At 51.3% G+C, this 20,764-nt stretch overlaps 1 protein-coding gene across 1 annotated transcript in view; it reads right to left on the bottom strand.

Annotated features, from left to right (window-relative positions):
* Positions 1 to 20,764, bottom strand: part of ENG (endoglin) — a 44,890-nt gene that overhangs the window by 20,536 nt on the left and 3,590 nt on the right. Inside the window, exon 2 of the mRNA XM_049774150.1 lies at positions 13,036 to 13,187. Within this exon, the coding sequence (XP_049630107.1) occupies positions 13,036 to 13,187 (152 nt within the window). The remainder of the gene's footprint in view (positions 1 to 13,035; positions 13,188 to 20,764) is intronic.

The following is a 20,764-nucleotide window of genomic DNA, read 5'->3' on the forward strand; positions in this document are numbered from 1 at the left end:
CAGTGCTCAGGCATTACTCCTGGCTCTGATCTTAGAAATCACTCCTGGGGCTGGAGAGATAACATGGAGGTAAGGCGTTTGCCTTTCATGCAGAAGGTCGGTGGTTCGAATCCCGGCATCCCATATGGTTCCCGAACCTGCCAGGAGCGATTTCAGAGCATAGAGCCAGGAGTAACCTCTGAGCGCTGCCAGGTGTGACCTAAAAACCAAAAAACAAAAACAAAAACAAAATCACTCCTGTCAGGCTCTAGGGACCATATAGGGTTATGAAGGTCAAACTTGGGTTAGCTATATGCAAGGCAAACACCCTACCAGCTGTGCTATTGCTCCAGCCCGAGCTTCTGTATTTTTGTGGATCCAATACAATTATTTGCCACTGTCTAAAAATGTACATTAATACACATATAAATTTTTTCAGGGGGTTGGGCTATACCTGGCATAGTTGGAGATCATTTCTGGTAGTACTCAGAGGATAAGATGTGGTTTTGGGGATCAATCTAGGTTGGCTGCCTAAAAGACAACTGCTGAACTACTGTACTATCCTCTGGTCCTCTCTAAGAGCATTTTCTTGGTTTGTTTTTTGGGTCACACCCGGCGTCACTCAGGGATTACTCCTGGCTCTGAGCTCAGGCAGGAATCGTTCCTGACAGGCTCAGGGGACCATATGGGATTATGAGATGCCAGGGATCAAACCCAGGTCAGTCCTAGGTTGGCTGCATGCAAGGCAAATGTCTTATTGCTATGCTATCTCTCCGGCTCCTCTAAGAAAATATTTATAAATTAGAAAAGAGTTGAACGGAGAGATCATACAGCTGCATTTGCCTTGCAAACAGCTGATCCAGGACCAAAGGTGGTTGGTTCGAATCCCGGTGTCCCATATGGTCCCCCGTGCCTGCCAGGAGCTCTTTCTGAGCATAGAGCCAGGAGTGACCCCTGAGCACCGCCGGGTGTGACCCAAAAACAAACAAAAAAAAAAAAACAAAAAAAAAAACAGAAAAGAGTTGAAGCTTTTTTTTTTTTTTATTTAAAAGTTTTGGTTTAGGGCCCGGAGAGATAGCACAGCGGCGTTTGCCTTGCAAGCAGCCGATCCAGGACCAAAGGTGGTTGGTTCAAATCCGGTGTCCCATATGGTCCCCCGTGCCTGCCAGGAGCTATTTCTGAGCAGACAGCCAGGAGTAACCCCTGAGCAACGCTGGGTGTGGCCCAAAAACTAAAAAAAAAAAAAAATTTTGGTTTAGGGCTACACTCAGTGGTGCTCAGGGCTGACTCTTGGGTCTACACTCAGGGCACAATCCATAGGGGGTTGGGGGACCCTATAGGATGCTGGAGATTGAGTCCTGATCAGCCTTGTGCAAGGCAAACATCCTCCCCAATGTATGAATTGGTCTGGCCCCAAGAGCTGACACTTTATAAACAAATGGAATCTTGAGCATTCTCTACCACATTGTTTGCTCAGGAACCACACCCGACAGTGTTCGGTGTCCACTGGCTTGATATTTAGGGGCCACTCAGGGACTACACAGAGCTGGGGATCAAACCTGAGGTTCTAACATGCCAAGCATTAGAGACATCCCTTTGTGGCCTCTCCCAGCCCATGCATGAAAATTTGTAGGTTTGCATTTAGATTGCTTTTAGGACAATATTGCAACAAAGGGAACCTGAGACATTACAGTGGGCAAAGGACTTCAAACACGGTCTACCTGGGTACAATCTGCAGCATCAAAGATAGATCCCTGAGCAACACCAGGAGTAAGCACAGAGCTAGTAGTCTGAATAGCTCCAGGTGAGGCCCCAAAGTAAAACAAACAAACAACAACAAAACAACAAAATGCATCCAGGGCCAGAGCAATAGCACAGTGGGTGGAGCGTTTGCCTTGGATGTGGTCGGCCTGGGTTCAATTCTCAACATCCCATCTGGTTCCCTGAGCACTGGTAGGAGTAATGATTGAGTGCGAGCCAAAAACAATCCCTAAGCACTGCCAGGTGTGGAACCCCCCAAAAAAACCAACAAAAACAAAACCCCAAAACAAATAAACAAATAAAAAAAACAACCAAAACAGCAATAATAACAGGTCATACCTTTGGGGAGAGAGGTTGGGAAATAAGGGGATTTCTGCAACCTGGACTTGAATATAAAATAAAGTCCCTCAGGGGTTACCCTGAACTCAGAAATAGCTCCTGGCTTGGGGGACCATATGGGATGCTGGGGGAACCATGGTCTGTCCTAGGCTGGCTTGGGCAAGGCAGATGCCTTACCGCTTGCGCCACCGCTCTGGCTGTTATGCTATCTTTACATACTTCCTGATTTAATGATGCCATGGGTATTGTAACCGCTATGTTTGCATACCATTCAAATCAATGATGCCATGTACCTTGTGACTGTTGTCTTCACATACCATCTTGTTGCTGTAATGTCTAAGCTGTATTACCCACATTGTTTCCTGCGTAAAGTTTGCCCTTAAAAGCCTTTTCTCTACCTTCAATAAACAAAGTCTATTGCTCTGACCAGACTTCCCTGCAGCGTCTGTGGCTTGCAGTCTTCCCCCCTTTTCCAGAGTCCAGCCTCTAAGGCTTTGGGCTGGAAGAGACCCTTACCCTAATCCACCCTTGCATCAACCTCATTGAGGGGCTTTGGTGCCAGAACCCTACACATATCTGGTAGGGAGACAGCCGTGGCCTAGGACAGTGTTGAAGGCATTATTGAATGACACAGCCCTGAGAAGTAGATGCTACTCATGAGGAGCCGAGGTGTCTGTGAGTGTGTGTGTGTGTGTGTGTGTGTGTGTGTGTTATGTGTGTTGTGTATGTGGAGGAATATGAATTCTTTCCCCATGGTGCAGTGTCTCCAACAAGACCATGCCACAGGACAGCATTAACTATACTAACCAGATGCCATTTTTGGTTTCTGGTTTGGGGGCTGTCCCCGCTGGTATTCAGGGACCATCCTGGCACTGTCTGTGTTTACGACAGTTCAGAGAACCATGTGAGATGCCTGGAACATAACCCAGGCTTCCTGCATGCAGAGCCCAAGCTCGGCTTGCTGAGCATCTTCCTGGTCTGCTGTCATTTCTGTCCCTCCTTCTTCCTGAGACCCAGGACTCTGCCATTGACTGCCTCTGCTGCAAGAAGCAGTGGGCAGATTTCCAGTTTCAGGGGATGGGGAGAACGGGGGCATCTCAGAGCTCTGTCTCTGTCTCCCACTTGAGACAAAGGTGTATACATACTGTCCAGACTGGGCAGTCTTCATTGAGGGACAGAGCACAGACGAGTTTTCAAAAAGGAGATGGTTATTTATTTATTTATTTATTTTGGTCTCTTTGTTTCCTTTGGGGGCCACACCCTGGAGTGCTCAGAGCTTACTCCTGGCTCTGCACTCAGGGATCACTCGAAGCAGTACTCAGGAGGACCAAATGGGATGTTGACCGACAAACTCAGGTTGGCTGTGTGCAAGGCCAACACCCTCCCCACTGTGCTATCACTCTGGCCCAGGCTATTTCAAGTTGAGGACATTGATGGAAAGTTTTGGATTTCACTTCTAATTATCTCCTGGCCATTTCCCCAACTGATGTCACCAAGCCGGAGTGCCGGAGCTGCTGGAAAAATCCGTACGGAAATATTTCCGTTCTCAATAATGACACCATGCCGGCTCCTTGTTGGTCACTTTGCTCTTTAAAACAAACAAAAAAGAAAACCAAGCAAAACATTTGTAAGTTCATTTTCCACTGTTTTCTCTGTCTTTAAAAAAATTTTTAGGCACCAATTAAAGTTATTTATTTTTGAGTCATTATTTAATACCAGTTTATAAGAGTGATATACTTTACATGTACGTTAGTATAAACTTACTTTTTTTGGGGGGGTCACACCTGACAGCACTCAGGGGTTACTCCTGACTCTATCCTTAGAAATTGCTCCTGGCAGGCTCGTAGGACCATATGGGATACCGGGGATCGAACCCGGGTCCATCTCAGATCGGCCCCGTGCAAGGCAAACATCCTACTGTGCTATCACTCCAGCCCCTGGTTTGGTTTTTAGATCATACTCAGCTGTACTTACTCAGAGCAAACTCCTGACTCGGTTCTCAAGTTTACTCCTGGTGGTATTTGGGGAACCAAGTAGGATATCAAGGATCAAACCTGGGTCAACTGTGTGAAGGCAAGCACCCTATACTTTCTGTACTATCTCTCCTGCCCCTAAATTAATTACAGTTTCGTTTTGTTTTTGGGTCACACCTGGCAGCGCTCAGGGGTTACTCCTGTCTCTATTCTCAGAAATCGCTCCTGGTAGGCTCGGGGTATCATATGGGATGCTGGGATTCTAACTACCATCATTCTGCATGCAAGGCAAACACCCTATCTCCATGATCTCTCTCTCTTTTGATTTATGGGGGGTGAGGGGGTGGTTTAGGTCATAGCATGAGTTCTGGCTCTAAGCTCTCTCTCTTAGGCCCTTGATTAAAGTTTTCCTTTTCCTCTTTTCTTGAGTGATAACGTGCAGTGCTTGGGGATGCCTCTTGGCTCTGTGTTTAGGGATCACGGTAACATTTGGGGTACCAGTAATTGAACTTGGGTTGGTCGTGTGCAAAGCAGACGCCTTCCTTGTAGTACTATCACTCCCAGTTACAGTTCTCTTCTGAACCCTGTTGCACACCCAGCAACTCCCTGTCCCAGAGAGAGTAACCTGGGGCCCCACACATGGCCAGTGGGGGGGCTATGGATGGGATGCATGGATGGGGTGCAGTGAGCCAGGAATCTCAACCTCTGCCTTTCAGCAGATTCACCTACGATCAGGCCCAGAGCACTGCAGATGACAGAAACTGGGAGCAGAGAGATCTTGTCACCTCTCTGTTCCCATTTGAGTTGGGAGTTTCAGAGGTCAAGTCTGACCATGTGGGGTAGGGCGTGTGGATCAGAAAGAGAGACCCTCAGGAGACTGAGCCCACCCCTGGTCATCTGCAGGGTTGGGGGCTAGGGCCTGCAGCCAGTATAGAGTAGGGGGCTGAGGGGGGTGTCTCTGATTTCCCAGCCCTCTCTGGGGCGGCCTGCTGGTTACCAGCAAAGCCAAGTCACAGTTTCCACAGCAAACACGGCCATCCCTGGCCCTGACTCACTCATTGCCTTACCCGGTAGGCCCCTCACACGCATGTGGCCTTCCTGCCCCCTCCTGCCCAGTCCCAGAGCAAAGCAGACGCTGCCCCTCCCCACTCACACACACACACACACACACACACACACACACACACACACACACACACATACACACCCCTCCTTCTGTCCAAGGCACCCTGGGAATTCTGAGAACCTGGGGCAGCCGGGCAGCCCCTGACCCCCTAACCCCGCCACCAGGGCCCTTGGTGGGCCAGTGGGCGGGACACCCAGTTGCTATTTCTGTCCCGTGTCCCCACAGATGCCATTGTTGGCCCAATGTAGTGGCGGGAAGGGGATTTTGGTGAGGAGCCCTGAGTACCAGTGGCCACTTATAGAAAGTCGCTTCCAGCAATTCTTCTAGGAGTGGAGCCGCGGGGCTGCCGTACCCCCTCCCTCCTGGAGCCAGCCGTGCCCTGGCCCACCCTGGCTGACTTGGGTGGTACCTGCAAGCAAGCAGGATGGTGGGTCAGGCTGGGGGGGGGATTGTCTCCAGCCAGGCTGACATGATACTAAATGCAGGGTCTGTCATTACTCCTGATGCCCCCGCAGTCTCTTCTCCTTTTGTGGCCCCAGTTTCTTGATCTGTAAAATAGGACCAACCACCCCATGCTTATTTCACAGACCTGTGAGGACCAGGTTGGCTAAGACTCAGGAGAGAGGTTAAAGAATTGAGTGAGGTGGTCTTCACCCCTTTGTTCCTTCTGAGGCTTTCCTTGCCTCTCCTTCAGAGGGTAAGAGTAATCGAGCTGGATAGGGGTTGACTAGAGCTAGGACAGGCCTCCATGAATGGCCCCTCTCTTTCATCCTTCATCTCCCCATGTGCCTGTATACGGGGAGGTGGGGGGGGGGGAAGCTGATGCTGTGGTTATGTCCCCTAGGATCCCAGCCTGCCCTGTGAGGCCTGGTGCTTTGTATCTGGGTGTGGTAGCCTCCAGACAGAGAAGACCATGCTGGACACAGCAGGGGGTGGGAAGTTGTCCAACAGAGACAGAAAGAAGGTATAATTTTGGGGCCAGAGCAGTGGCGCAGCGGTAGGAGGTTTGTCTTGCATGTGGCTAACCTAGCTCGGGCAGCAGTTCAATCCCCCAGCATCCCATATGGTCCCCCAAGCCAGGAGCGATTTCTGAGCTCATAGCCAGGAGTAACCCCTGAGCATCACCGGGTGTGGCCCCAAAACAAAACAAAACAAAACAAAACAAAAGTATAGTTTACCTCTATAGGCTAACACCTCAAAAGGCACCTCTAGGGGTACCAATGAACAGATGCAGGTATGTTTATAAGCAGGTATAATATATAAATATTATATAATTATAATCTAATAATATAATATAAAATGATATAAAATATTATATATAAATATTATATAGTAAATATCTGCTTTTTTCCTTCCTTCCATCCATCTATTCATCCACCCATTCATCTACCCTTTCCTTAACCATCCATTCATTATCCATCTACCCAACCCACCCATTCATCTGTCCTTCCTCCTAGCTCTCATCCACCTGTCCTTCCACTAGCCATTCATCCACCCATATTTGTTCAGACTGACACTGTGCTGAACCCCTGAGCACAGTGGTGAGAGCAGATGTAGTTCCTGTGCAGTCTGTTGGACCCTCAAATCCTTGGCCCTACACCAGGCCAGCCCCTACATGCAGGCCTGGGATAAGAACACATCTAGCTTCCCTTCCTCCCTTCTCTTCAACTCAGGTGCCTAAAACTCTGCCATGCCCCAACCCTAAAGAATCACCCTAATCTCCCCTAAATTGATGTCTCCCCAGTGGAGGCCCTCAGTGCAAGCCCCATGGCTTGAGGGGGTGCAATCAGAACTCCAGGCAGGAGGCTTGACTGCATTTGGGCTGGGAGTCCCCAAGACTTAGAGCACACATGTGTCAAAGCCGAGGAGCAGGTTCTGGGGGACTCAGCACTCACACTGGCAGACCCTCATCCCAAATTGAGAGTCGTAACCAAAAAAGGAACAGTGAGAAGCCCCAAATTCTGCAGCTGGACAGCTCCCAGGATGATCTGGGGGGGGGGGGCGGGGGTTCCCAGTGCCCCTCCGACCTCCCTGTTGCTGTGAGCAACCTCGCCTGTCCCTTTCTCTCATCTCAGGGTGAGTCAGGACTACTGGGTGGGGCTTCTTGGTTCCCCAAAGCTGCCCAGAAATGAGTGAATCAGCGACTGCTCCGGACTTAGGGCCAGCCAGAAGGACAGCTAGAGGTGCCGCGGAGCTGTCTGCTGGGAATCGCTGAGACACCAGACCAGTTTCCTGTCTCTGTGGGTCAGGATGTAACCCCGCTGCCTCCCGGAATCCAGACTCCAGCCTGCCCTTTGGGGCACAGATATGGAGCCCCTGCCTGGCGGCCCCCTGCTCCTACCCCGACCTCCCTGGCTCGCACACGCACTCTCTCCCCCCACCTCTCTCAGCCAGTGCTCAGTTGCCACCCACACAGGAAACCAGGCCTCAGAGGCCAGGCTGGGAAGGCCGGGGCCAAGGTCTCCAACAGGGAGGCCAGGAGAGGGGCTGAGCCCAGCTCAGCATTGGTTCTTGCCTCCAGATTTTGGATCCTGCAGCCTGACCCTTGAAGTCTCTAGGGCACCCCCCATGCCCTGCCTACCATGCACCACCCCCCTCCCATCAGCTCTGCCTTCTCTGTCTCTATCAGAGCCAGCACAGGAGCAACACAGAGCAGGCCTGGCTGAGAGAACTTTTTTTTTGTTTGTTTGTTTGTTTTGTTTGTTTGTTTGTTTTGTTTTTTGGGCCACACCCGGCATTGCTCAGGGGTTACTCCTGGCTGTCTGCTCAGAAATAGCTCCTGGCAGGCACGGGGGACCATATGGGACACCGGGATTCGAACCAACCACCTTTGGTCCTGGATCAGCTGCTTGCAAGGCAAACAGCGCTGTGCTCTCTCTCCAGGCCCAGGCTGAGAGAACTTATAAGAACTGGAACCAGGGCTGGAGCAGTGGTGCAAGCGGTAAGGCATCTATCTGCCTTGCATGCACTAGCCTAGGATGGACAGCGGTTTGATCCCCTGGCTTCCCATATGGTCCCCCAAGCCAGGAGCTATTTCTGAGCGCATAGCCATGAGTAACCCCTGAGTGTCACTGGATGTGGCCCTAAAAAACCAAACAAACAAACAAATAAACAAACAAAAATAAAAGAACCGGAACCTAGGTCCATACATGTATAAGTCTGGAGTGATAGCACAGCAGGGAAGACATTTGCTTTGCATGTGGCCGACTTGGGTTCAATTTCCAGTATCCAATATGGTCCCCTGAGCACTGCCAGGAGTGATCCCTGAAAGCAGAGCCAGGAGTATCTCTGAGTACTACTGAGTGTGGCCCCAAAACATACAAACAAATGAAAAAAAAGAAGAAAGTGCAGAAGAAGTGGAGCCCAGGATGGGGAAATGTCTCAAAGGTTCGAAGCACAGGCAAGGCCTGAGGGAGCCCCGGGATCCCAGTTGCTCCTGAGGACTACTGGGAGTAAGCCCAGCACTGAGCCAGGGATGGTTCATGAGAAGTCTGAGTAGAGGAATCTGATGGAGAAGGGGCAGAGAATGTGTATGCATGCGCATATATGTGCATAAGCGTGTTTGGTGTATGTTAATATGCATGTGAGAATCTTTCTTCTGACTAGACTGTCTCTGCCCCCTTAGAAAATGGACCCACAGGGGTTGGAGTGATAGCACAGTGGGGAGGGCATTTGCCTTGCACACAGCCAACCTGGATTCGATCCTCAGCATTCCATATGTTCCCCCAAGCCTGCCAGGAGTGATTTCTTTTTTTTTGTATGTTTTGTTTTGTTTTTTTTTTTGGGGGGGGGGCCACACCTGGCGATGCTCAGGGGTTACTCCTGGCTGTCTGCTCAGAAATAGCTCCTGGCAGGCACGGGGGACCATATGGGACACTGGGATTCGAACCAACCACCTTTGGTCCTGGATCGGCTGCTTGCAAGGCAAACGCCGCTGTGCTATCTCTCCGGGCCCCAGGAGTGATCTCTAAGCACAATGCCAGGAGTAACCCCTGAACGCTGCTGGGTGTGCCCCCCAAACAAACAAACAAACAAGCAAAAAAAGAAAATGGAACCACAGCCCCAACCTTGGTGCCCGACCTCTGAGGAAGATGTGCAGAAAAGCAAGAGTGTCTTGGGGGGGCGGTGAGGTGGCACTAGAGGTAAGGTGTCTGCCTTGCAAGCGCTAGCCAAGGAAGGACCGCGGTTTGATCCCCCGGCGTCCCATATGGTCCCCCCAAGCCAGGGGCGATTTCTGAGCGCTTAGCCAGAAGTAACCCTTGAGCATCAAACAGGTGTGGTCCGAAAAAAAAAAAAAAAGAGTGTCTTGGAGTGATACTTGGGGTGAGAGAAAAAGTGGTCACCAGGGGCCACATCGCTACTCCAGGCAGCCTATGCTATGCAGGGCCCTGGACTCTCATGCCCCCCCCCACCTTTGAACTCAATTCTTTTTGTTTCTTTCTTTCTTTGGGTCACACCAGCAGCACTCAGGACTTACTCCTGGCAGGCTTGGAGGACCATTTAGGACACCAAGGATTGAACCTGGGTCCATCCTGGGTTGGCCGCATGTTAGGCCAACACGCTACTGCTGTGCTATCTCTCTGGCCCCATAGAGCTTACTTCTGGAACCTTCTCCATATCCCTTTCCATAGCACAGGGATGTGGCGCAGGCCATGGTGCTCGACACCAAGTTCAGTTCAGAGCCTGTGTTCCAGGGGAAGGATTATATAGCAATATGTGCATTCCTTACTCCTTCTCCATGAGTTCATTCAAGTATGGACTCATTCACACATGCATTTGTGCGTGCAAACATTTATTTGTGTGTGCATTTATGCATTTGGTCATTCAATCATCCATGCATGCATATATTCATTAGTGTGTTTAACTGATTCAGGAATATGCTCACCCTGGTCAGATTTTGGTTTTTCGTTTTTGTGTGTGTGTGTGTTTTTTTTTTTTCAGTAAGTCCCAGAACCTAAGAAATGTCTCCAAGGGATAGGGTGGCTTAAAGGGTTGGAGTGTTGGGGCCAGAGCAATAGCACAGCAGGTAGGGCACTTGCTTTGTACAAGGTTAACTTGGGTTCAATCCCCGGCATCCCGTCTGGTCCCCTGAGCCCTGCCAAGAGTAATTCCTGAGTGAAGAACCAGACGTAATCCCTGAGTACCATCAAATATGACCCCTCCAAACAAACAAATGAACAAAAATCAAAGGACTGAAATGCATATAGCGGTCCCAGGGTGGCCCTTGTCACTGCATTCTCCCAGCACTTCCAGTGGCATCCAGCGCTGCTGACCTGAAAACAAACCTTCAGGCCTCTCCTTCCAGGCCAGGATTTGCTGGAAGGAACCCCAAGGTCCCCCTGAAGATGGCTGGGGAGGGACCCCAAAATATGCATCTGTGGGGAATATGCATCTGTGGAGAATGGTGAGGAGACCCCTTAAATGGAAAGTACCATACAAGATCCTGGCCAAGGGCAGGACAAAGCTCTGCCCTGGGAATGCCCAGCTCATCTTTGGGGCTCAAACTGGAAGCTTCAAGGTCAGAATAATCTGGGAGGTACAGAAGTGATCCCAGCACCCGAACTTCAGTGGCCAGAAACACCCCATCACTGCGCCCAGGATCAGGACCCAGAACTGATCTGTGGCTGGGAGGATGTTGTCCCCATCTCCTAAGCCTCTGACCCAGCAGCAACCCCTCAGCTCCTCAGAGCTTTTCACTAGCCAACCTTTCCCTCAAGGCTGTTCCTTCTGTCTGTGGCTTCCTCTAGGAAGCCTGGTTACCTCCAAAACTACCAGAATCCCTCCCTGGGGCAGTCCTTGGCACCTGGGGCCCAGATTATGACCAACACAACTGCCTCCCATGGGCCCATGCCTAAGGGAGGGGCTCCTTTCTCTGTCTTGCCCAAACTCAAGGAATGGTGCTAGGGGCCCCATGTTCACTTCAAGGTGGCCCCAAGACACAGCACAATGAGCTGGCACTAGGACCCCTTATTTTTTTCCTCTATCACCCTCAAGCCTGAACTAATGACAATGGTCACGAAAGCACACGCCCTGTGTTGGGCATTATCTGCCACTCAGAGATTATCGAGGCCCACAGTCCTTGAGACAAGCAGGGCGGTAGGGATCAGGCCCCCCGATACTGGTGGTCTGGGCACTGTCTTATCACTGCCCAAATGTTGGGCATCGTGACAGCCTCCAGGGGTTGGGGTTGGCCTGTTCCTCTGCATCACTACCACACCAGGCAGGTTCAGCCCCCAGACCAGGCAGGCAGTCTCCAAGGGCTCTGCCTCTCCAGGCCTGACTCAGTTGTTTCTTCTTCTTTAAAATGGGCATTGTGGGGCCTGGAGAGATAGCACAGCGGTGTTTGCCTGGCAAGCAGCCGATCCAGGACCCAAGGTGGTTGGTTCGAATCCCGGTGTCCCATATGGTCCCCCGTGCCTGCCAGGAGCTATTTCTGAGCAGACAGCCAGGAGTAACCCTTGAGTACCACCGGGTGTGGCCAAAAAAAAAGGGGGCATTGTGAAAGATAGGGAGCTCTTCATGCAGCTCAGGGGACCATATGGGCTGCCGTGGATCGAACCCAGGTCAGCTGCATGCAAAGCAAACACCCTACCTGCTGTGCTATTGCTCTAGTCCTGGAGTTGGTATTTCATAGTAGAATGCTGTGGTTATTTATTTACTTTTTGGTTTTTGGATCACACCTGGCAACGTTCAGGGGTTACTCCTGGCTCTACGCTCAGAAATCTGCTCCTGACAGGCTCAGGGGACCATCTGAGATGCCAGGATTTGAACCACTGTCCTTCTGCATGCAAGGCAAATGCCCTACCTCCATGCTATCTCTCTGGCCCCTGTGGTTATTTTTCTTTTTTTCTTTTTTTTGGTATTTCAGGCCACACCCGTTAGATGCTCAGGGGTTACTCCTGGCTGCTCGCTCAGAAATTGCCCCTGGCTTGGGGGGACCATATGGACGCCGGGGGATCGAACCGTAGTCCTTTCCTTGGCTAGCGCTTGCAAGGCAGACACCTTGCCTCTAGCGCCACCTCGCCGGCCCCTATTTTTCTTAATAATATCTTTATTTAAGCACCCTGATTAAATACATGTTTATAGTTGGGTTCCAATTATAAAAAGTACACCTCCTTCACCAGTGCCACCTTCCTGCCACCAATGCCCCCATCTTCCTCCTTCCCCACTTCCTGCATGCCTTTGAGACAGTCATTTTATTTCTCTCACTTATTGCCATTATTTTATTATTGTCACGATAGTTTTTAGTGCAATTATTTCTCTTAAGTGCATTCACCACTCTTTGTGATAAGCTTCATATCATGGGCTGGTCCTTCCAGCCCTCATCTCTATTGTCTTTGGATATTATTACCACACTGTTTTATTTTTCTTAAATCTCACAGATGAGTGAGACTATTCTGTGTCTATCTCTCCTTCTGACTGATTTCACTCATCATAATAGTTTCCATGTCCAACCATGTATAGGCAAATTTCATGACTTCATTTTTTTCTAACAGCTAATGCTGTGGTTATAAATGGACACAGGCTAATGGTGTCTGGATCCATCTGACCAGTTCACATATGTGTGACAGGGACACTCCCAGTCAGGTGATGTCCCAAAGTGACAGCCACTTCAAGAGGTGTGACATTCCCCCATGAAGTAGTGAGTTCCCCATCACAGGTGATGTAAGCCAGACACTCTCCCACTTGCTTACTGATCAAACTCAGCCCTTCCTCCTGGGTTATGGCAGGGAAAGTTTGGTCCTAAAATGTTAACCCCCACCCCATGATCACGATATTTTCCCAGCCATTCCTCCCCTGCAGGGACCACCTCAGGAAGCAGCCCTCACCCCTCCGCCCCTACCGCATAGCACTCACCCTTGAGAAGTCCAGGAAGAGGACTCGGATCTCCAGAGTGGTGTTGGCAGTATGGGCCACACAGCCTTTGGACACTTGGCTCGTGACGTATGTCACCTCGCTCTCCTCGGGATCCACAGGTTGAAGATCACAATGGACTGCTTCGCCAAGACCTGTTAGGGAGGCCCAGAGGAGAGTGGAGCAGGTGAGGCAAGGTGAGGGTCCTCCCCCTCTTTGCCAGAGTCCCCTCGGGTACTCCCCGGCTGTCATTATAGCCCCCACATCACCAATGAAGGCACATGGCTCCTGTAGAGGACACTGGGACTGTGGAACCACGAGGGATGGGCCCACCAAGAAAGCAGGGGACACTTTTGCAAGTGAACCCACAAGCAGTGAGTCACCGCAACAGGCTCTATCAATTTATGCTCAGGGACCACCAGGACCATATACTGGGAAATCAACCCAGGGCCTTGCTTTAGTCATGCCTGGCCCCTCACAAGTGCTTTTATTATTTTTGTCTGTTTGTTTTTTTGGGGGGCCACACCCGGTGACTCTCCTGGATATGTGCTCAGAAATCACCCCTGGGGCTGGACAGATAGAATGAAGGTAGTGTGTTTGCCTTGCATGCAGAAAGACGGTGGTTCGAATCCTGGCATTCCATATGGTCCCCCGAGTCTGCCAGGAGCGATTTCTGAACATAAAGCCAAGAGTAACCTCTGAGAGCTGATGGCTATGACCCAAAAACCAAAAAAAAAAAAGAAAAGAAAAGAAATCACCCTTGGCTTGGGGGACCATATGGGATGCTAGGGGATTGAACTGTGAGGCGTCCTAGGTTAGTGCATGCAAGTAAATGCCCTACCGACTTCGCCATGGCTTGGGTCCCTTGTTTGTTTATTTTAAAGCCATACCTAGCAATGCTCAGGACTCTCTCCTGGCTTTGCACTCAGGGACCATTCCTGGTAGACTTGGGGGATCATATGGGGTGTTGGGGATCAAACCCAGGTTAGCCATGTGCAAGACAAGTGCCCTCCCTGTTGTACTACTGCTCTGCCCTGTTCTGTTTTAGTTTGTTTTGGAGTCACACTCAGTAGTGAGGCTGAAGTGATAGCATAGAGGAAGGGCGCTTGCCTAGCATGCTGCTGACCCAGGATGAACCCGGGGTTTGATTCCCCAGTATCCCATATGGGCCCCCGAGTCTGCCAGGAGCAATTTCTGAGCCCAGAGTCAGGATAAACCTTGAGAACTGTAGGGTATGGCCCCAAAACAAAAACAAAACAAAGGGGGCCGGGCGGTGGCGCTGGAGGTAAGGTGCCTGCCTTGCCTGCGCTAGCCTAGGACGGACCGCGGTTCGATCCCCCGGCGTCCCATATGGTCCCCCAAGAAGCCAGGAGCAACTTCTGAGCGCATAGCCAGGAGTAACCCCTGAGCGTCACAGGGTGTGGCCCAAAAACCAAAAAAAAAAAAAACAAAACAAAACAAAGAACAACATTGTATTTCACACTTTTTTTTTTTTTTTTTTTTTTTTTTGGTTTTTGGGTCACACACGGCACTGCTCAGGGGTTATTCCTGGCTCCAGGCTCAGAAATTGCTCCTGGCAGGCACGGGGAACCATATGGGACGCCGGGACTCGAACTGATGACCTCCTGCATGAAAGGCAAACGCCTTACCTCCATGCTATCTCTCCGGCCCCGCATTTCACACTTATTAGTGCTTGGGAGCTACTCCTGGCTCCATGCTCAGGGATCACTCATTCCCGGGGCAGTTAAATCAGGGGCCCCAATATACAAAATATGCATACAACCTGTTGAGACCACTCTCTGAAGTTCAGAAAAACAGAAAAACGCATCTGAAAAAAATGGTGTATTGCTTTGTTGTCTGCTTTTGGGGGAACTACTTTTGACAGTGCTCAAAGACTACTCCTGGCTCTGTGGTTCCTCCCCAGGGTAACTCCTTGGCAGGACTCAGGGGATCCTATATGATGCTGGGGATTGAACCTGGGTTGGCCATTTGCAAAGTCTACACCCTCCCTGTTGGGCCAGCTCCCCCACTCCCACGAGGAGTCTTTTTAAAGACCATCTAGAACATGGGACACATGTACCCTTAGAAACTTCCCCTGTTTATCTGATACTCAAATGAATAGGGCGGCCTGTGTGTTTACTTGCGACATCTGGCAGCCCCATCTGTGGCTTGGGCCTGTTGGGTACAATTGAATTTGGGTTGGTTGACTCCTGAAAGTGAGGATGACGTGCAGGAACAGAGAGACTCAGAGGAGTGGTCCGAAGCAGGAAAGAGCCTCCTGAGCTCCAGACAGAAGGAACAAGAGGGCACTGGCTTTGGGGGGTTGGCGGTGGAGGAGGTCACAGGGCTTGGCGGGCTCAGGAAACGCGGGTCCTGAGGGAAGGGAATGGAATTTCACCCTGACCGGGCGAGGAGGAAGAGGAAATGAGGCCCCTACACCTCAGCCGAAGGAATGTGCCGGGGCTGGGGGGGGCAGCTCCGGGGGGGGGGGGGGAAGGAGGACAGAGAAGGGGAGACTGTTTGGAAGTTTGTGTCTCCATCTTGTCGCGCTCACTTCCTGTTTTCTTGGAGATCAAAGATGGGCGCGGAGGGACTGGCCACACGTCCAGCCGAGCCAGCCCAGGGCAGGCTGGCAATGAGGCTTTGCTTCGGCCCCAATCCTCAGCTAACTGGCCTCCTCAAGCAACCCCAAGCAACACAGGCTCCCCATGAGGTGGAGAGGCTGAAACATGGTGGCCTCCTGTTGGGGGGAAAATATCCTCTCAGGATAGGCCATTGGGCCATGCCAGGGGCCAGAGCCCTGAGCACCGGAGAAGAGGCGCCTGCCTTAGGGCCTTGGCATCAAGCCAGCCGGGGTGTGAATCTCAGGCTAGTCAGCCTCCATGAGGCCCCACAGGGAAAGTTTCACCACTTGGGCCTTCACTTTCTTTATAGGCTTCCTGCTCTGGGACAAGAACTTACACCCCTGCATTTAATAAGGAGACAGGCGTCCCTTGGGTCTCTCTCCACAATTAATATAGGATTCTGTCAGAAGGGGGTCTGGGCTGGAAGGAGGGTGGTGAAAAAGTGGAGGAGACCCTTGAGAGGGGATACAGGGGTCTCAGGCCAGCCGACTTCCTCACCCCAGCAGACTTGACGGGTGACTGAGACACTGTGGTACCCCCTGCTTCTGACCCTCTGGTATGCTCAGTCTCCCCTTCCCCGACCCCTCCTATCCTCCCCATGTCCCCCAGCCCAGTATTGGGAAGGTTGAGGTGGGAAGATGGAGGCGGTACCAGCTGGTCAGGCCAGGCCTTTAGATCACACAGTCCCTTCCTCGGACTTTCCCTGACCCCCTCCCCAGACTTCCAGGAACCCCAGTTCCTCCTGGATTGCCTGGCCGCCTGGGGCCACCTCCTCCATGCCGTCAGCCGGGGGAGAGGCCACAGGCCTGGCCATTATGTAATGATCAGATAACAGACCAGGCTGGGAGATCAGATAAGAGGTCCATTTATTTTGGGGCCTTTTCGGATCCTGACTGCCCCCGCCCCGCCCCACAGACGAGAATGGGGAGACAGGAGGGAGTATGACGCCCCAGCCCGTCTCCCTAGCCGGAGGCGGGCCCAGACAGCCGAAAACAATCCACTGGCACCGAGGGTGACGCAGGGCCTCTCGGGACCTGGGCTAGAGGCGCCAGGGTCTGGGTGACAACGGCTCAAGTGAGGGGCCCTGGGCCACCTTCTCACTCTGTCCCCATCCCAGCCTGCCTGAGCACAGAGCCACCCACTTCACCATGGGGGGCCCACGGGGGATAATGGTCAAGAGGAAGAGCCATAGGCCCAGGGCCAAGCCATTTCCAGCATCTTCCAGCACTGCTGGAATGAGCAAAAGGCTTCCTTCCCTTCCCCCAGCCTCAGTTTCCCTTTTTGCATGGGAGCTCCCAGCCTGCCTCAGTTGTCCTTGTGTTTCTAGGGAGCCGGGTTCGAACCTTTCAAGATAGGACATATTGTTAAACCTCTTTACACTTGGGAAGCACGAGGTTTGGGACAGGGAAGAGTTTGCTAGAGGCTGTCCTGGTGCCAAGGACCCTGGTACCATATGCCAGGGACACAGGCAGTGGGTAGAACCCTGAGAACACAGTGAGCAGGCATGAGGGTAGCAGGTACTGAGATTCTGTCCTGCCCGTAGACTCTCTCCCAAAGGGAATTTTCCAGGCTCAGTCACCTGGAAATGAACCCCCCTGGGATTCATTTTATTGTGGGGGGAAGGTTTGGGCCACTCCTGGGCATGCTAAGGGAACTATGTGGTAATGGGGATTGAGCCTGGGGTTCTCACATGCAAAGCCTGTGCTCCAGCCCTTTGAGTCTCTTCTGGGCAGATTTTTGGGACTTGTTTTGGTTGCCTTGGCTTATTTTAGGGTTCCCCCACAGCCTCCCCAGATCTCCCAGCTTCCAACCCACCTGCTAGCTTCAGGCAAGCCCCTCTAAGAAGCCTTAGTACACTTGCTCTTGCCCCTGATGCAATCAGACCCAGGGAGAGTACATGGGAGAGGAGGGCAGATTTTGCATTTAGGGGCCTGAGTTCCATTCCCAAAACTGCAGGGTTCCCCCAGAGGTCCCTAAAATTGGTCCAAAAAGCTCAAAAGCCAAAAGTACAGATAGGGAGCTGACAGGGACCCCTGAGGTCCAACCCCAGTTCTGCCACCACCTGCTTCCTGCTGGGCATCAGAGTTATCTGAAAAACAGGATGGTGATGCTCACGATGCCCTCACCAAGAGGTCAGTCCCAGGATATCAGGGTGAAAATGTCAGGGCTTCACAAGCATCATCAAGTGGGTGATGTAAACACAGTGCTCAGCTGTCCCTGGGGCATGGGGTACACGCAGGAACTGGTGACTGTGGCCCCGAGAGTTTCTGCCCAGTCAGTGGGGACACATGAGCTTCTCTCTTCAAGCCCATCTTGTTCCCTCCATCTGCCAAATCTGACCCCAGATCCAGTCTTCCTTTAACTTGGCCAGTTGGCCAACTTCTATTCGTTTCTCAAAACCTCATGATTGCCTAAAGTCTCAACAGAATGGAACCTTTCCTTCTTGAGATGCCACTCGTTTCTGGATGTCCTTCCAGAATCACATACAGGAGGTCACATTGTGTGTCCACCTCACCAGCAGCAGTGCATATTCCCAGGCCATGGTGTGTGTCCACTGTGTGTCCCAAGCACTCAGCCCAGAATCTGGGCAGGTGTGAGGAGTACTCCTTGGAGCTGACCAGGCTCAAAATCTGCCACCATTCTGTGTCCCTCTGATGTCTGGGTTTGGGGCAAGAGCTAAAGAGGGCATGTTCCAAACTCTACTGGAAGAGGCCTGAGGGTCTGTCTGAGATTCTCAAAAGGCAAATCACAGGGCCAAAGCAATAGGACCGTGAGGAGGGCATTTGCTTTGCATGCAGCTGACCTAGGTTCGATCTCTGGCATCCCATAAGGTCCCCTGAGCACCACCAGGAGTAATCCCTGAGCTCAGAGCCAGGAGTAACCCCTCAGCACTATTGGGTGAGCTCAAAAATAAATAAATAAATAAATAAAAAGCAAAACCCATAAAAAAAAGGAGAGGGTTGGAGAGATAGCACAGCGGCGTTTGCCTTGCCTTGCAAGCAGCCAACCCAGGACCTAAAGTGGTTGGTTCAAATCCCGGTGTCCCATATGGTCCCCTGTGCCTGCCAGGAGCTATTTCTGAGTAGATAGCCAGGAGTATCCCGTGAGCACTGCTGGGTGTGGCCCCAAAACAAAACAAAAAAAAAACAAAAACAAAAAACAAACAAACAAAAAAGGCAGATCAGGGTACTGGGAAGTCGTTAGAGGACAGACAGGGCCCAAGGGGTGCAAACTGGCTCGAAGGGCCACCATAGGTGCAGGGAATGGGACAAGTGTCCAGAGCAAGAAGATCTGGTCACAATCCCTGTCATCTTTCCTGTGGCGTTAACAGTGGCCTGGTCAAGCCCAGGGCTGTTATCAAAGTCAGAGCAGTGAGATAGTCTGTGCTTTCTCAACCTCTGTGAAGTTTCCTTACATGCAGCCAGGTTAATAAATCTCGGGTTTACCTTCCCTCTCCATCCTCCCCACCCAAAGATGGAAGATCCACAAGCCTTGGGGGAGAACTCTGCAGACAATCTGCAGTTGAAATCTGGACCTGCCTGTTGCCCCAGTCTCAGTTTCCTCATCTGTGAAATGGATCAGGTGAGAAAGAGCTGCCTACTGCTGGCCCTCAGGCCCTATTTTTCCTTCAGAGCTTTGAACAAATGAACCACAGCTGTCCACAAGGGCCTACAGTGGCCTGACTGTGACCAAGTATCTTCCCTCTGTACCTCATTTCATATCACCTCTGTCTTGTTCCTGCAGCCATGGCCCCGGTACCTACTTGGAGTTCCTGGCAAACGAGCAGATGTCCCCCTATGAATCCTCTAAGAAATGGATTTTTTGGTTTGTTTGGGGGCCACTCCTGACAGTGCTTAGGGCTTACCATTGCTGTGTACTCAGGGATTACTCCTGGTGAGGCTCAGGGGACCATATGGGATGCCGGGGATTGGACCTGGATCAGCTTTGTGCAAAGCAAGTGCCCTGATCACTGCATTCTCTCTTGGCCAAGAAATGGGCATTTGCTATCTCTGCCTGGCATCACACTTTTCTAGAGTTTCTGACTTGAAACATAGGGCAGGACAGGGGTGTGTGTGTGTGTGTGTGTGTGTGTGTGTGTGTGTGTGTGTAGGAGGCTGGGCATTCCAAACTAAGACTCTGCCCACCACTCTCCAGCAAGTGTGCCTGCACCTCCTTTGATCCCAACAAAACCTCTGCAAACCCCAGCACCCCCACTCCGGGAATCCATTCCATTGAAATAAGCCATAATACAGGAAAAGGTTCGCGTCATGAAAAAGTGTGCCAAAGTGGTATTTATAACCAAAAGGAGCAGCCACTGAAATAGTCAACAATGGGAGATTCACAAGGTGGCTAGTGGTAGGCGTAAGGGAGCGAATATTCCAGAACCACCATAGTGTGGTTATAGAGTCCATGTGATGAACTTCCCCAGGAAGTCTGGGGACCTAAGAAGAATATACAGAATTTCCAGCTATCGACTCCTCCGCATTCAGTTCTCCACATAAAGGTCGGTTATTAGGGAAGGGGTGATAATACAGGAGGATGCTTGCCTTGCATGGGGCCAACTTGGGTTTAAATCCCTGGTACCCCATATAATTTCTCAAGTATGCCAGGAATGATCCCTGATGCAGAGCTAGGAGAAAGACCTCAGCACTGCTGGGTGTGGCCTCCAAACAAAACAAAACAGCTCTGCTGTAGAAATAGGACAAGGGTTAAGGCGCTTCTCTTGCATATGACTGACCCAGGTTTGATCCCAGCACCCCACAGGCCCCCTAATAGGTCCCACCAAAAGTGATCCCTGAGCTGTGCCAGGTATAACCCCAAAAGAACCAAAAGGTAAACATAGAGCCCAGGGAGCTGCCTCCAGTGGTAGGTAGAGTGTATGCCCAGGAGGCAGGAGGTCCTGAGTTCAATCCCAGCACTGTAGCAGGTGACCCCCAGTTTCTCTATGCAGGGCACTGCTGAGATGCTGCTGGCAAAGCTTCCATTAAATAAAGGATAAGCGGAGGGGCCAGAGAGATAGCACAGCTGTAGGGTGTTTGCCTTGAATGCACCCAACCTGAGATGGACCTGGGTTCAATCCCTAGCAACTCATATGGTCCCCCAAACCT

The sequence above is a fragment of the Suncus etruscus genome, chromosome 5 (assembly GCF_024139225.1).
Source record: "Suncus etruscus isolate mSunEtr1 chromosome 5, mSunEtr1.pri.cur, whole genome shotgun sequence".
In the NCBI taxonomy this organism is placed as follows: Eukaryota; Metazoa; Chordata; class Mammalia; order Eulipotyphla; family Soricidae; genus Suncus; species Suncus etruscus.